Source organism: Spodoptera frugiperda, chromosome 14 (assembly GCF_023101765.2).
Source record: "Spodoptera frugiperda isolate SF20-4 chromosome 14, AGI-APGP_CSIRO_Sfru_2.0, whole genome shotgun sequence".
NCBI classification, from domain to species: Eukaryota; Metazoa; Arthropoda; class Insecta; order Lepidoptera; family Noctuidae; genus Spodoptera; species Spodoptera frugiperda.
This window is the reverse complement of record NC_064225.1, coordinates 9,881,516-9,899,791: the sequence shown is the minus strand read 5'-3', so window position 1 is coordinate 9,899,791 and position 18,276 is coordinate 9,881,516. Positions and strand designations below refer to the sequence as shown.

General features: G+C 38.0%; 1 protein-coding gene across 5 annotated transcripts in view; it reads right to left on the bottom strand.

The window, feature by feature from the left end:
- Positions 1-18,276, bottom strand: part of LOC118279390 (uncharacterized) — a 201,908-nt gene that overhangs the window by 133,425 nt on the left and 50,207 nt on the right. For all 5 annotated transcript variants that reach the window (XM_050698322.1, XM_050698325.1, XM_050698326.1 and 2 more), the window contains one exon: positions 15,300-15,391. In XM_050698322.1, the coding sequence (XP_050554279.1) occupies positions 15,300-15,391 (92 nt within the window). The remainder of the gene's footprint in view (positions 1-15,299; positions 15,392-18,276) is intronic.

Sequence of the window (18,276 nt, the reverse complement as noted above, 5' to 3'; positions counted from 1 at the left end):
TAGTACCAAAAGACAGCGGTAATGGTATTTGACAAGTTTTATGAACTGAGGTAAGGTTTAAACGCGCTGACTGTAAGGCATTCCACAACAGAGCTACTTGAATGGGATTTTCCAAAAAACACAAGTGGAGTGCGAACAAATATTTAAAAATTAATGTTTTCTGATAATCTCAAGAAACTCGAATGTGTGTCACCAAGGAAATGAAAACGTTCTTTTAGATAAAAACAGGGACATCAGGATTATTTCATTTTACAATCATTAAAACTTGGTACAATAATTGTCAGAAAAATAAACAGCAGGATTTTTTATTTCAGAATCAGTTAAACTTGGTACAATCATCGACAGTCTGTTTTCGTATACTATTGGGCACAGTATATGCCTCTACTATGGCACGCCTCTGACCTCAATCAGCTTTTCGCTACTAACCACTGATCAAACCACTCCACGCAACCTCCACTACGAATCACGTTTAACCCAACGCTCATTACTCCGAATTCATGTAGCATTTGTAATAGTAGGTTCTTCACATTGTTTTTTTTAACAAAATATTTATCACTTGCTATGGCCACTGCTGATTAAGGGTTTATCACCACGTTTGTCCAATGCGGGTTGATGATTTCAAACTTATTCCAAATTAAACTTTGGAACGAGCTTCACAGACATACTACAGACTGGCGGACAATTCAATTTGCAGTTTCAAAAATACCTAATTAAGCATTAATTGAAATGCTTTGACTTTGACTCTTCTTTTTGTCGATTAGCTCTTCTGTGTATGAGATAAAAATGTTTGTAATCTTTTCTATATCTCTAAAAGAAGCAAGACATATATAACGTCTATGTATACCTACATCTAATTAAACTGTCGTACGATCCTGACAGTACATAGAGAGCCAATTACCAACGGCTATAAAAACAATAGTTTCACAATCCCCTATAAGTACATTGACAAAAGGCCGCTTATTATATTGATTAGCGAGAACATTAAGCCTCCCCTAATTGCTCCGCGTCAATTGATCAAACTAATTAGGACCTAGGCTGCTTTCAAATACAGCAGATTATTGAATTGACGCTATTGACTCTCGATCTAATAAGTTGAATTCAAAAGAATATAAACTCTATGCTATGTTAACTTTAAAGATGAAATTAATTTGCCTCACTCTCTTTGTCTTATTAGAATGTTGCTGATAATCATTTGAAGGGTCTCTTAATACCTAACTGCATCAATAATCCAATATATTTTAAGTTCCCTGATCTGCGGACTGCCTAGTGAGTTACCGGGGCTTCGGCTCGAAAAGCAGTAAGGATACCCTATTATTATTTACCTAGCTTATAATGGTCCTTCGAACAGATTTCTGTAAACAATGGCTCCTTTATACAAGGATACTTCATTGGACATCGGTATATTGGAAAACTGGAGTAGGGACAGACCACAGCAGGTCAACCTATCCATCACATAGCTTTAGATTTTGAACTTTAGCGGCTTTGTAATAGAGTCGAGAATTCATTGAGGTAAATTGACAGATTGGAGTAAGTTGATGTGCTTAGTATCTTTACTTTAAGCCAGACTGACATTTTGGGTCCAAAATATGTTTAACGTTGCTAGTCTATTGTCCTTAAACTAGCCAGTTTGTCAATCATTGCGGGACCGTATACTATGTCAGTGTATTTTCAACTCCACTATTTTGTATTATGGTCTAAAATCCCCGAAGCTGCAAACTGCCTAGCCGGTTACCGGAGCTCGAAAAGCAGAAGAAGGAACGGGATGGTTTTTAGTCAGTAAGAGTTTGATACTCGCTCTTGAAGAAAGAAATTCGATGATTTAACCCCTTAAAAAAAATTTAGTTCTATAATAAAATGTAGAAAATTGTAAAACCCTGGATAATATTTTGGCAATTTAAATCGAGTCCCAGACATGCTTAGGTATCCTATAACATGTACTTTTGATAACTAAACCAACGACACTCTCCTTAAAGAACAAACTTTATATTATTTTCAAAGAGGACTCATTTCTTGGAGTGCTGCAGCACTCACTCGAAGAGGAAACGTAAAATAATGACGTAGTTTACTAAGAGTAATTCACAGTGCAACCTGACACTACGCTGTTATGAAACTAAGAATATTTTACTGGAGAAATAATCTGCGAAAGAAGCTGTGAAAAAAGATGGAATTGGATTTTAATCATTAAAGAGTAGATGATAAATGTTTGTTTTAATGTTCGTCTTGTAGATTATTTTAAAATATTAAACACGTATTTTTTATTTTCTTACGAAACTAAGTACTTTCGAAGATATATTGATTTGAAATATCGCGTGACGTCACTTCTATGTACGTAGAAATGACGTACCTACATATTTGCTCCCACTCCTAAACTTTGCTTCGTTTAATCTAAATAATTATACGACATAATAAATTCGTTTTAGCTAATTATATTTTATTACGGCAAAAAAAAAGAACTTGTCTAATATTTCCCATTATCCAACTGACAAACAAAATAGATTTGTAATTTTCACACCCCGTCATCATCCCTATTTAAGCACGTATCTTGTCTACATTAAATTAGTAAGATGGGGGCTTTAAACGCCCGCTCTCAAGAAGTCATCTACATTTTTAAACATCTTTGGCTTAAGACATAGAACGGTGATGCATTCATTAATGCCATGGAGCATGCAATTTTAATGAGACATACTAGTGATAGCTCCGACGTCGTAATTGAGAACTCGATGTTAAATATTCATCACGTAAAAGCTCCTAAGATTCTCTCTTCTATAAAAGACTAGAAAACCCGGCGAACTCCGTTTCGCCACCAATGATTTTCCCTGTTTTCCTGCTTTTCTCTTGAAGTTTTTCCTAAAATTCGGCATAAACCTCACGGAGTCCACGACCTTTCCATCGAATGCAAAACCGTGAAAATTGGTTCGTAAGTTCTGGAGTTATTGCGTCAGGAAGGAAAACCCGACTTATTTTTGTATTACAGATAAACCCAATCAAATCTAGTTAGCAACTACTGTTTTGAGCTGTTTGGGCCAAAACACTTGGGCCATGAGTGCACATACTGTTTTTAAAGAGATTGCTCGTAAGCTTATCGACTCTACACGTGACCAGAAGGCTGGCTATTTCTTCGGTCAGAAGAGCATTACCATTCTTCTGGAGACGTTCCCCAGTGACAGTGATGCGGACGAGTACTTCGACGCCCAAAAGAGATTATATTTATTTATTTTAGTTTTAAATTATAGTAAGTTGTAAAGACATAGTCAATAAAGTGACTAGTGAAATAGTAATAAAAAATATGAAACTAGAACATGAAAACGATTGTAAAACAAATGTACAAGCATTAAAATGGAAAGAGCACATAAAATAATGTCTCGATTAACTTGGAGATGCTATGGGGGAGCCGGTACGTGACGAGAATGCTCCAGAGAAGTGGGTTAAGGACAATGAACAATACAGCTATATTGTGCAGGGGACAAACGGGATGATTCAGGATTTTATAGGGGTACCAGACGTATTAATCTAATAAAAGGACGCCGTGATTTAAGTTTTCCTAAAATAAATCTCGAGGCTCTGACTTTAGCAAGTTTCATAAATGACGGTGGAAATTGAGTGATCTTACCCAAATTTGGGATTCGTGATGGGATTATGGCACGTGTCTGTGTAGATACTAAAGTGAAATTTGTGTAACATGGTGAATTTTAGACCTAATGCCTGTCTCCCATGGGGATAAGCAGAGACAATGGAGCGCCAATTGCTACGAATCTTAAATTTATACTTATTTTGCTTCATCAACAGTCATCAATCTAGTTTTAGATAGATTTATACGTAAAAATGTTTTCATTTTGGTCATAAACAAACTAAAAGATTTTAGTTTTCAACACTTGAATAATTCTTTTGATCTATCAAATCAAATCTTTCCAAAAACATTCAAAAAAGCAAATAGAGCCAAAGAAAACAAAATATAAGTAAAAATAAAACGTCAGGGAAAATAAGAGAAAAAGCCACGATAAGCCAAGAAACGTAGCTGGATAAAGTAAAATCCCGTGCTCACGAAATTTGGCAAATGCTGTAGGTTGTGGAGTATTGGGTGTCAACGTAGTAAGAACAAAGATATCGACATATACTGGGCACGAGGCCAATTCTGGCAACATTTCGAATTACCGAAATTGAATTTCTTTAAACTCAGCCAAAATTGTGAGGGTCTAAGCTATGATCTCATTTTGGCTGCGATGCCAGCAAGAACCTGTGTAGAGTAGTCTGAGACTTCATTTACTAACACAAAAACTTTTTTTTCAAGTAAAGCATCTTTTATTTAATTATTTTTTTATAAAAGGTACATTAGACAAACCAAAAAATCGTTGAAACAATGAAACCGTACATAAACAATACCCACAGATTATAAGAAAACACTGATTTGTGTCACAATCATACGGTACTTCTGTGAGATTGGAACCCAATCCTCTCATTATTGCGACCGTCATCAATGTAGTAAGCTGTAACACGGCTGTGTATATCTTTTTTGCTAAGATTACCTCATTACGAGAGTGATATTGATAGTTTCTCACGACATAATATTATGTCGCCTAGTTTCCCAAGAGAGATAGTAAAATGTGTTAAGAGGAAAACTCTGCACTTAAGAATACCATTGCTTAGTGACAAATTATTCCAATAACAACTCAGTATTACAACTAAAAATCATTACAAAACGAAAATCTTCAATAACACTATTCCCAATCAAATATTAATTAAACCTGACCCGTTTCCAGCCGCACTTACAATAGTTCTATTTTCAAGGTCAAAGTCCCTATTCAAAATTCTATCTGGCCCTAAGGAATTAATAAGGAGCCAAGAGGACCTCGCACAGGACTATTATCCTCTTATTAATATTCGCGATGAGGTACTAGCACGTGACGTCATAACCAGGTCACGGTCACAATGGTGATAAAATCTCGTTGGACTACACAATTTTATGGGATAAGCCAACACACAGACCGATGACTTGATGGCTACCAATCAGCGCCGCCCGTGGGCAAGTCAATTCAGTGAGTCCAAATTACTGTTTCTTTTTTTTATGTATAAACCGATAAACGAGCAGACGGATCACCTGATGGTTACTATCGCCGCCCATGGACACCCGAAACACCAGAGGCGTTATAAGTGCGTTGCCGGCCTTTTAGGGGTTAGGAATTTATGGGTTGTTGGGGAATCGGGGATTGGGAAGATCGGGAACAACGAAACACAACGCAAGCGTTGTTTCACGTCGGTTTTCTGTGAGGCCGTGGTATCACTCCGGTCGAGCCGGCCCATTCGTGCCGAAGCATGGCTCTCCCACACTTAATAGTGTGACACTCGCTAATTCTTAAATTCCTATTCTCCAATCACATGGTGAATGTGCCAACCATTTTGTGAGAAAAAAACAGTACTTACTGAGCCTCCAGTAACCCCACTCACACGATAAAACAACAAAATTTCATCGTAAACCTCCTTAAATAAGATGAAAGGAGACAAGAATTATATCCGTTCTTCAGCATACCTTCTTTGTAATATATCATCTGTAGATCATTATTATGAGCCCGAGAGATACTCATGTGTTTGTGCTTCCTTTATTTTGTCTCTTGAGAATTGGAGTAATATCGCGAATGTAAAGATGGCTTTGTTTCGTCTTTACATGTAAGTGGTATAAGTGGTGTAAGGAGGGTGATCGCATTGTGGTGCCTTTGTAAATTGGATTGGGTTTTGGAGATGGGTTGATTTTGAAAGTGTGCTTGTGAGGGCGTTGTAATGATTAACAATATTCATCTTTATACTATTACTAGCTTTTGCCCCGGCTTAGGTTGCGTTAAGAATGGAATTATTATAAAGAATGGAATTTATTACAACCCGACCGGTTTAAAATTGACAAAGTTTCATACAAACTTTCCCCCTATTTTATCCTTTTGGAGGTAGAACTAATGAAAACCTTTTCTTAGCGGAGGCCTGCATCATAACATCTGCATGCCAAACAGCCCAATCCGTCCAGTGATTTGATAGACCACTATATCAATGAGTTAGTCACGAAGAATCGTCGTCACGTCCCTATAAATCGTTTTTTATAATCGAAGAGATATAAATATTTTTGGAAACCTAAAACAGCATTTCTAGTTCGCCTGTAACTGTAACGTGCTTATACAAAATAGTCTTCAAAGAATCTAACTAAACAAAGCCACAAAGCTCAGTCATGATTAACAGGCATCGCCCACATTCCTCTCACATAAACAACAGCCCTTAATAAAAATACAGGGTCGTGCAAAACATTGCAAACGCGAGGAGCGCTCGAGGGTAATCTGAACAAGTGGTATCTCAGTTGTATCAGCCCTCGTTGTGAGCGAGAGGTAATGAGAGGGCTCGTTACGGGACTCACGGGTTTATAACCGAGGTTATAAATAGCTGGGTTTATTTAGTAACAGTCTTATTATAAAAGTAAATAACGGTGTGGATGTGAATGAGGTTTTTTGCCATATATAATGATGGTGTTAAGCCGATTGCTGGTCATAAAGATGCACATTTTATTAAAACTGTGCTATGATCCAAATGTGTTTCTCTTCTTTACGGCCACTGCACCGATTTGAAAAATTCTTTTTTTGTTGGATAGTTTACTTATCAAGGACGGCTGTAAGCTATAAAATATGACGCTACAACCAATAGGAGCTGAGCAGAGTGGGTGAAATCGCAAGCAAGTAGCTAGTATTCTTAATAAAGTTCAGGGATCAATCAACCTTCTTTCTTATCTACTTCTAGCATTTTAACTTTTCTAGTACTTAATATAAGATGTTCTAAAAGTATATTTAATGGGAGGTAGCGTTTGATTTCAAAAGTAAATATAAATTACTGATTATAAGTATTTTTTGCGCAAAAAACCACGTGTGAGTTTATTATGAAAGAGTTACCTCTTTAAATTTTTCCGTGCATGAAAACTTGCCATCAATTGTTTTCATTAACGAAGCGACGCATCGTGCGTATTTGTGAACCACTTTATGCAGAGTAGAGTCTATGTTTTTTTATGTTCTCAAATTGAATTAACTGGTACGAGGTACATAATTTCTTCACTATTGCAATCTTCAAACACAACACTACCTCCCATTAAAGCCGTGGCAGATACATTTAGAACACCTTATTTATATTCTTCTATTCTACATTCCATTATTATTCTTAAACGCCAGTGTACTTCATTCCCGTTTTCATCTCTGCATTCAATATTAATTCCGCGAGGTTTAATCTTTGTTTCATCAGCGCTTGTAATGCGGCCTCTATGGCTCGCTGCTAAATATTAAAGCGGCTTGATGTACCAACAATGGCTAGCTTTCAAACGAGTGCTGTTGTTCTTGCGTTTGTAAATGAGACCTGTGTTTCGAGGGCTGTGTTTCATTTTTTGTGTATGTGTGTGTGATTTTTAGGTTAGAGCTTTTTTTCCGTAGCCAAATGGCAAAAAACGGAACCCTTATAGATTCGTCATGTCTGTCTGTCTGTCCGTTTGTCCGTCTGTCCGTATGTCACAGCCATTTATTTCCGAAACTGTTGGGCTTACATATTTGAAACTTTGTAGGTTGATGTATTTAGATAACCGCTAATCGAATGTTTTTCCACGAGAGATGTGCTATGAAGATGTAATAGCTTAAGTGTGAGACTATGTGACCGCTTCCATTGATACTAAGCTATGTAGCTCTGCGATTTAAATGCGCAGGTCGAGTATGTGATTTTTCAATATTAGCTAAGCCATCCATATGTATGTATGTCATATGCATGCAGGTTTGCTTTAAAAAAGACATAGCTTAGCTGAGTCTGTTTTCACCTGTGCTAAGCTATGTGTACCAATTAATATGTTGGTGGAAGCTAAACGCTCGCATAGCAACTTACCATAGCACATTTATGTGGTGAAAATGCAGCCTGATGCTTAGTAAAATTTTTACAAGTAAAATCTGCTCAATGCAATGATTCTTCTCACAAAAAACACATGTCTTCTGCTGATCCCATCTTGTATTAGAGCAATAAAAAAAAACTGAAAATTACCTTCAATATAAAAACACCTAACTAATTCAAATATGCCAAAAGTGTAACACCAAATAGTAGTGATTTTCAACTCTGCCACTTAGTAATAAAGTCCAATTTCAATTAAAGGTTGACAGATTGGTAGAGGTTGATGTGCTGGGGTCTAAACCTAAAGGTTTTAATCTGATTTGACATCTAGACGACTAGAGGTCATTGGTATCACTACAATAGTTCGATACAAAGACACTGTGACAGTGAGCGTTAAAGTTGTAAGTCGTATGAAAGAGCAGTGTATCGTATATTTATCTCCACTAGTACTCTTCCCACGGGTGCAATAAGAGCCGACTAAGGAACTATAATATCGTGGTGGCTCGGAGATTTAAGACGCCCGCTTCTCATGCATGAGAGTACGGGTTCGAAACCTACCAACTTCAAGTAACAAAGTGACTTTTTTCCAGTTATACAGGGTGTCCCTGAAATCGACGTCCAACGGGCACTAGATGATCAGCAAGGTTCCAAATGTTATCAGAAAAATATATAAAAAAAATCTAAGTCCTACAGTTTTTAAATTACAGTGACTTATGTGTTATCCACGAAAAAGTACACCCTGTGCCAGTCTTTTGACTCTTGTTTCTACAAATCTTAATTTTTTCGTCTGCACTCTTCCTTACATTATCCTGAATAGTAATACAAATCGCGTGCAAAGTGTTGTCTAGTGCATACAAGGTTGTAACGTACGATTTGAGTACACTAGAAGAAATATTAGTAAGTTCAAATAAATTCATCGAAACGGAGTTTCGTTGATTTTTCAACGAAACTCCGTTTCGATGAATTTATTTGTATCGAATTTATTTGTATCGAATTTATTTGTATCGAATTTTTTTGTATCGAATTTGAGAAATAATGTGCAAAGTGCTATACCATTTTATAATCCTTATTAAATGCGCCAAATTTGGTGAAATTTGCCACTAGCGCCATACATAATTTATTCAGTACAGTCACTTAAAGTAAGGTGAAAATTTTATTCAGAGTATTTGGTTCCTCTAAAACTAATAATGTTTTCCAATCTAAAGCAGTTGGCTAAGAATTTATGATTCCATATTACTGGAGCACTATTCAGGATAATGTAAGGAAGACTGCAGACGAAAAAATTAAGATTTGTAGCAACAAGAGTCAAAAGACTGGCACAGGGTGTACTTTTTCGTGGATAACACATAAGTCACTGTAATTTAAAAACTGTAGGACTTAGAATTTTTTTTTATATTTTTCTGATAACATTTGGAACCTTGCCGATCATCTGGTGCCTGTTGGACGTCGACTTCAGGGACACCCTGTATGTACTTTCTAAAATTATTTAGACACCACTGAATAACGGTGAAGAAAAACATCGTGAGGAAACCTGGGCTTATAATTCCTAATTATAAGTTTGAAATCGCCAACCCGCTTTGAACAAGTGTGGTGATTAATGCTCAAACCTTCTCCGTGTGAGAAGAGGCGCTTGGTCAGCAGCGGCCACTTACAGGATTTTGATGATGGTGATGTGAATGGACGGTGATGAGCGCTTTTTGATAAACCTGATCGTTTCTAAGGAGCCTTTCCTACAAGATTGTGGCAAACCTCTCTTTTGTAAAGGAGGCACATAGTCCAGCTGTGGACTCACATGGGCTGTAGAAGTTGTTCCGATAGTTCACTACAAAGTTGTTCAGATATTACTTGATATCGATTGCTTCGAGTTTAGTTTGGGAACATGTGTCTTACTACAACGGGTTGTTTCAAAGTTTTCGTTCTTTTTGTATTGTTGTAGGTACTTATAGTTATTTTGGGGATGGATTTTTTAAGGTAAGCCGGTAAACAAGCATACGTATCACCTAATGATAAGCAATCGGGACAACCCATGGACACCCGAAACACCGGAGGCGTTATAAGGGTGTTGCCGGCCTTTCTAGGGTTAGGAATTTAAGGGTTGTTGGGAAATTGGGGATTGGGAAGGGAGTTAGTTGGGTTCACACTCCTCCAGTAACACTCACTCGTACAACGAGTGGTTCGTTGTACGAGTGAGTGTAAATGCAATGCAAGCGTTGTTTCACGTCGGTTTTCCGTGAGCCGACCCTTTCATGCCCAGGCATGGCTCTCCCACTTAAACCTACACAACTTATTGTTTTTTTTCTGTTATTTTAAAGACATTCTTATGTTAGAGTTTTATCTCTTCAATTGGTCATACATTACCAGAAGAAGTCCCAAACTACACATTTTTACCGTCTACATTTTCTAAATTTCTTGATAGTCGTGAAAAAACTACCACACCAACTTTAACCCAAGAACTCAGCACTAAACACCAAACGATTAACAAAAAACGGATCCTAAATCAACACCCAAAAGGTACAAATTAGACCATCCACATTTAACTAACGGTAGTTGTGGAGTGATCTGTTAATGCCCACTGCTGGACCCTCATACGTCACTATTAGTAGTGCCCACAGGACCCTGCCGTACGTCAGGCGTGGATGGGACATCAATCTTACACGTACGTCGACTTAACTGTACTGGGGTAAATGTGTACAATGTTTGGTTCGGTTCGGTGGTTTGTAAGCGCAAAAATTAAACTAGGAGATGAAAAGCTCTTTATTGTACACCATATAAAAGCAGAAAGGACAAATATTTAGAAATTGATAGTACAACGGGGTAAACAAGCAGACGGATCACCTCATGGTAAGCAATCGCTGCAACCCATGGATATCCGTAATACCAGAGGCATCACAAATGCATTTTGCCTTTTGGGTTAGGAATTTAAGGGTTGTTGGGAAACAGGGGATAAGGAAGATAGCGAAAAGGGGGTAATTGGGCCTCCGTTAGTCGCACTCACACAACAAAATACGACGCAAGCGTTGTTTCACGTCGGTTTTCTGCGAGGCCGTGGCATCACTCCAGTCGATCCGGCCTATTCGTGCCGAAGCATGGCTCCCTCACACTTAAAGTGAAGTGTTACAAAGCGTCAGGAGTTCCTTAAAATTCAGGAGAGGTATGTCAAAACGTGCTTTAAAGTTCAGTCCAGCCTCATAAAGTAAAACAAGTCTTATACAATGTCCACAAAGTGTCCTGAGAGGTCGATACAAGGCGCAGCAGACTGTGTCGACCTGACCTGTGTCTGCGGCACAAAAATAACAAATTATTTATAGAAGGCTTCGCAATGTCAGAGGTTGTGGCTATACGATCGATAGTACCGAAATAACAGACGTGCTATTCTGAAAATGGTAAACTCATCTCGAGAGTCGTCTCGCAATAATTCACACTTTATGAAGGCCATTGATAATAATTATATCAAAATGTCAATATATTCACTTGGTGTAATTCTTTTTACTTCTGTCATCACTTGTGGTGCTAGTGTCGATACAGTTATTTTCAGAATACGCAAACTTATCGCATCGTCCATTCAGGATTGACTTTTTTAATTAACTTTCGGAATACATACTACAGTCGGGTAATACCATATGTCAAAAGTCAAAAAAGTCAAAATCATTTATTTCAAATAGACCAGGAAGGCACTTTTGAACGTCAAAGCAAATATAATAATATTAATAACGTCTGTCTGTCGGTCAGTCCTCTAGTGAAGCTATTTGCTCGTTCCAAAGTGTAGATTCCTATGGAGAAGAACGAGCAAGAAACTCCATAGGTTACTCTTTTTCAATCAGATTTACAATACAATTCTTGGTTACATTGTTTCGATTACTTCAACTATGTGAGAACAATGTAAAACTAATATACAGTCGAAGCGACAGAAAAAGAAAATAACCTAGAGGACAATAAAAATTAATGCAGTCCGGAGCTGACCAGTCCCAGTTGACAGCGCCCGTTCACGAACATGACACGTACACCAGCACCGCCCAACTCAACCATGTTGCAGGGAATCGAGCGATCCAATGCCCGTGCCACCGCCAATGTGACCTTTGAGTGAGCATGACAACTCCAAGCTGACATAAATGCATTCTACTAGTCTAATTTGATTTTAGTTGATTACAGGGCTCTCACATTTACAATGATTGTATAAAGTAGAGAACACATCGAAATAACATGGTTATATTACAGAAATTTTTCGTTATCCTGTGGAGCCGGACCAGCTTGCCTCCAAGCATTTTTATCTTCTATGTAATCATTTACTTTGTAGTATGCTTGTCTACATAACGTTTTTTTAATACAAAGTTTAAATTTTGATTAAAATTTAAATTATGAATATTATTTATTAAAATTTAAATTATGAATATTATTTATTAAGTTCTGAATGAACCGGAGCTGTGGACTACCTAGCAGGTTACTGGGGCTTGTGCTAGAAACAAGAGTAAGCACGGGGTGGTGTTTAGTCAGTAAGAGTTTGACACTCCCCTCGCCTCATTCAAGGCGGGTCAAAGGATTGGATGATTTATCCCCTTAAAAAAAAATCTGAATTGTCATAAACTAGGCACCATTTTAGACTCCATGCATGCTAACCAAAAAATACTTTTTGTTGATACTTCTCTCGACATAGGACTCGAATTACTCGACACTACCTCTAACTAGACAGTCACAGACAGACAGACAGACTCGATCAACAAGGCAATAAGAAAGACAAATAGTAAAAAATTCAAATATCCAAAAACAAATATACAACAAACTAATATTCCAGCGTCATAATAAACCACCCCTATCAATCAACCCTCATACGCCGCCGCCGCTGTACACAAGCTTTTCACTAATACATGGTACAACATGCCACGGTGCGATCGTGTATCAAGTGTATCGATGTGAAACTACAGCCGTTCGTGTCACGCCGCGTGACAAATTAGTTGGACTAATGGCCTACCCGACCGGCCGCCTGCAATAGAGGGTTGATGAAAATAGTACAACTAAAGCTATACATAACCAGTATAAACTGCTCTTTGAATGTGCGGAAAGATGATAGAACGCGAGGTCATGATAAACTGGTTAGTGTATAGTAAAATGTGTATGTGTGTGTGTAGTTTGGAGTTAGTAGCAACCCTATCTTCGGTAATGTAGGTTTTTTGTTGGTATGATGATGATGATCGAGTCGATTTACTATTGTTGCGACCGAATTGATACCTCGATTGAGTTCGTATCGATAGCTTCGTCTATTACTTATGTATTTTCGGATTATGTGATTATCGGTTTGTCATTTTCAAGGTCGCCTTGATTGTGTTGTGGTCATAAGCTGTACTACTGATTATATCGTTCTGGTTGGATCTTTTGGTAAAGGAAAATTTTGTATGGATCAAAACATCACAATGTCTAGGTATACACTAGAAGATAAAACTACAGATTTGAAGTGTTGATCAGAGAGCGTTACTGTCCGACGTCTGTCAAATGTATAGTCCCTTATAATTCGGTACATACGATACCCGCTGGAAGAGTAGAGGTGGTGCAAAAGCTAATTATGAATGTAATTTCTCCAATCTACTTTTTTAATTAACGTTATGCAATGATTTCTCCCGCTTTGCGGGAAGCGAAAGGGAGTGTCAGACTCTTACTGACTAAAAATCACCCCGTTCCTACTCCTGCTTTTCAGCCAACCCACAGCCCACAGCTCTGGGTTGACATCAGCCCTACTGGGCCCCATCTCTAATGCCTTTATGATACCCTTGTTCGCCGTCCGTAGACCCTCACTAACTCCAACTAGTTCACCATCAATAGTATCTGTATCACACAGACACTCAATCTAATTAACTCAACTCTAAAATATAGTAACAGAGGCATCGTAAAACTGTCACCGGCAGCCTACTACACTACCTACACAAAGTGGAAAGTATAGTTCCAGTGCGTCACGACAAATGGAATGGAAACATCAATAGCGTGGCGCGCAGCGTGACAAATTAGACGGGCTAATAGAGCTCGTAGTCTGGGAGGCGAGGGAGACTGGTCTTCAGTCATCTCATATTAAAATAAGGTACAAGTTTTATACTTCTGGCGATAAATAAATTGAAAACATCAAAAAGGTAGGTTTTTAGTTTGTGAGATGAGGTAGGCATTTAACGTTAAACATTTAAACTGTCATCAAAAGTTTAAATTCGTTTTTTTTTCTACTAAGTTACCATTCTATAGTGTGTCTAGGTTTTCCAGAGATTTTTCCATGTGAAGAATCTGAGAATTACTGTTTTTATTAATAATTACCCTGAACACATTCGTGGACAGTTGTATCTGTCAGGTTTCACCTACTGAGACTCTACTTTTTTCGTACATTGCCCACAGACGTAGTGTCATAGTTTCACATAATGTAAAATAATGTAGTTCAACATTACGATCTATGACAAATGGTCGTCGTGTGGCGTTCTGATTTTATGAGAAAATTAATACGTCGACAGGCGTACTGTTGTATCACTTTTAGCTATCCTGTCCACGAACGTATCAATAATGAGTTCATTTTACGTTGAGACATAAAATCGGTTCATTTAATTTATTGAGATACACAAAGTCTATCTGCCACGGGCTCCCTTACTACAATTCGCGCTATACAAACTCGCGGTGTGTTGCGAAATTCCGGGAACTGTCAGATTTGTGTTACACTGTGTTTGCCAATTACGAGAGTAGTGGGAATTTCGTTAGTGGATGCTTAATTTTCCACATTAAATTAAGGTTAATAGATATTCAATTGACTGCCTCGTTGGCCGAGTGGTTGCAAGTGCGACTGCCGGACAAGTAGGTCTCGGGTTAATTCCCGGGTCGGGCAAAGTATTGCTGCTTTTTTTTGTTCGAAAATTGCTAAGTAGTAGCACGGAGTTTGGAAATGTGCCCATGTAATATGGCAATAGGCTCACCACCTATTACATGGGACTTACAACATAAATTGTGAAAAGTGGGTGTACACAGTGGCATTACGTGCCATAATGTGCACCTCTGCCTACCCCTTCGGGGATTAAAGGCGTGACGATATGTATGTATGTAGATATTCAAGTTATATGGAGGTAAAATAACACTTATACGTACATTAAAAGTTCGCGAGATGCTCGTCAATATGTCATTTTTCAGACGTGAGGCACAATTAAAAAGAGAAGAAAAGACATTATGCAAGCAAAGAGAGTCGTAATGTGCACCTCTGCCTACTCCTTCGGGGAAAAAGGCGTGACGTTGAAAAAAGACATTTCTAATAATACAATGTGTCCCACGTTGGGCGCCAAATTGGTTTGTCATAGTCGCCTACCACAATGTTATGATTACTTGTTATGATTACATAATATTTGAATTAAACCATGACTGAAACGTTCTTTTTTCTTTTTTTTTTAATTAAAACTAAGACTCACCTCCACAATCCGATCGTTGACTTGTATCTTCCCGCACAGATCTGCCGAGCTGCCCTCACTGATACTCTTGACGAAGATGCCGCTCAGCTCCTCTGTCAACAAATAATGTGTTTTAAGTTTAAACACATACAAATTATTTTCCAACGGTAGAGTTAGATAGAAGTGTATACTTATTAATGTGAATGTTTATGTATTTTTGTCTCAGGCAATAAGGGTCTAGTTACAACTCACTAACAGTGAGTTAACGGACAATTGCAAACGATGTAAGCATTTCTATTGTCTTGACCAAATTGATAGCCTTCAAAATCTAAGTGTGGGAGAGCCATGCTTCGACACGAATATGTCGGCTCGACCGGAGTACCACGGTCTCACAGAAAACAGGCGTGAAACAACGCTTACGTTGTGTGATTGAGGATACCGGAGGCCCAATTACCCCCTCCCCAATCTTCCCAATCCCTGATATCCCAACAACCCTAAAATTGCTAACCACTCAAAGGCTGGCAACGCACTTATAACGCTTCTGGTGTTTCGGGTGTCCATGGGCGGCGACGACTGCCTATCATCAGGTGATACGCCTGCTTATTTAAAAAATATACAGTCAACAAAGGTATTTTGAGCAAAAATAAAAACGATAGGACGCAAGGAAATGAACCCAATTAACTCAGTCCAAGAGTCGCCTTTATTAAACGTAGAACTTTCTTCATACTACAACTTAAATCCCTCTCCATTTAATCTAGAAGCCTCCAATCTCACGGAAACCATCCACAAACCCTCTTAACATAATCCTCCCCCAATTCACCTCACAATATTGTAACTGGCAACCCCAAATATATTCATATTCTGGCAACACCAACTCGGTGAGCCAATCAAAACTTGCGGTGAACAACACCGCTCATTTTGAGGGAACATTGTTTTTCGTATGGCATAGTTGGAACCCTCATCTTATCTGAGCCCCCTCAATATATCAAGGCGATAAGGGTTAATTTTCCCCAGCCGCTCCCATATTAGAAAAGTTCGGCGACACGTGACTTGTTCCCGGGGGTGTACTCGACTCCTTACTGTTTATTAGCACTTGTGTACACCCGGTAGTACAAGTACTGTTATTGCTTTCTTGTGGGCTTTTCATTGTAATGGTTTTTTTTTTTTTTTTTTTTATTCTTTATTTTTTGGACTTTTATACTTACAAGTATATGTCAGTCCGATTTGTACAATTACAATCACATATTGATTAAATTACATTCTAAGAAAAAAGTCTGAACAAAAGACTATCTCCTTTACTGTTAGGGTTTAAAAGGATGTTATTCATAATTCCTTCGTGTAATGTGTCTAAACCTAATGTATCAAATAATTACTCTCTCTCTTTCGCGTGAAATTGAACACATTCCATCAATAGATGATAGACATCATCTATTACTCCACAGGTTTCACAGTTAGGGGATGAAGTCTTTCCCATTAGAAAGGCAAATTTATTTGATGGAATGTGTCCAGTTCTAATTCTATGAGCCAAAATGATCAGTTTTCTATTTAACTGGCTATATGTACACCAGGGTATACGAGGAGGTTGAAATTGGATAGTTTTGTACCATATGCCCTTTTCTAATGATCTCTGATTGAAATATTCCTTCCACATGTCATAACACTCTCTATTATTGTAATGGTTGTGTTTTGGATTGAAGTGGTTTGGTCATAGTAGGCTCTAAGGGCTGGGTGACTAATGAGGGTTCAACTATCGATCAAAACCATGAATTGGGTGAAGTGAATATTGAGGAGTTTTATATAATACATAGTAACAGTAAAGGAGTCAGAATGACCTGATACTCCTGACAGCTTCTGCGTCCTAGCTATTGAAATGTCATTTACTTTTTCATGTTTTAGAAAAGGAACCCATTATATTTCTGTCCTTGTCATTTTTTCTTCTTTTTTTGAGTGTGCATCACTGACATTTCATTTGTTATCCGACACGAGACATACAATTTTAATTGGAATGAGATCCGATTAAAAACAGAAATGTCACCGAATTTTAAAACTCAGTGAATTGGACACATTATTGGATCAAACTCATCCAATAAGGTCTCGAATTGATGAGTTGAATTCAACTAGGACCGACCTTTACCTGAGAGGAGTTGAAAGAGAAATTTTCATTGAAATTAAATCAATTTTCCAGGTCAGCGTCACTGAGGCAAACGAATACGAACAATGGGAGAAAATTGTTAAAGATTAAAAAAGTTAAAATTGGTTTCTAAAGTATTTTGTGAAGGTTGGCCACATCATCGGTTACCACCAGGCGAGATAGAGCCTACTAAAATACTGGAAGTAATTCCAGAATTGGTGCAATTTAAAAATGTCAATATTCAATTGGAAATTATTGGGGCGACCAATTTTCAGCAGTCTTGTGGCTGATATGATAGCAATTTTTGTGCTAACAACGGCTTTTCACTACCTTTGTTTTAAAATGGGGAAGACTTTGAAATGTCGCCTAGCATTTTTGGGATAAAAGACTATATAGGTAGTATGGGATTTTTACCCCACTGTAAGGGTCACCGAGTCCTCTTAGTAGACCTGCTCCGGAGCCCCCAGGCTGTTCACTACCTAAGCTTTCATGACATTTTTATTATAATAACAAAAATATTACTGTAAGCTACCATAACACAGTCAAGTCTCTATACCTGCTGTTACCGGTGTCCATAGGAGGTGCTGATCGCTTACCATCAGCTCATTTGCTCATTCCAAATCCAACATTACAACCACCCCTTCCAATGGCAGTTGAATGAACTCATCATCACTAAGAACCACCACAAAAGACCCTATAGCTCATAAACTACTTATTTCCTAGAAAAAAGGTCACAAACAAAAAATACTTAGTTCGCCAAAGCTCCATCCATCCAAATTACAGAGTTGCTGTCAGCAAGCCCTGTCATTACTACCCTGACCTTCTCCGACCTCAAGTGATACAGACGGACTAAAAATAACTATCTAT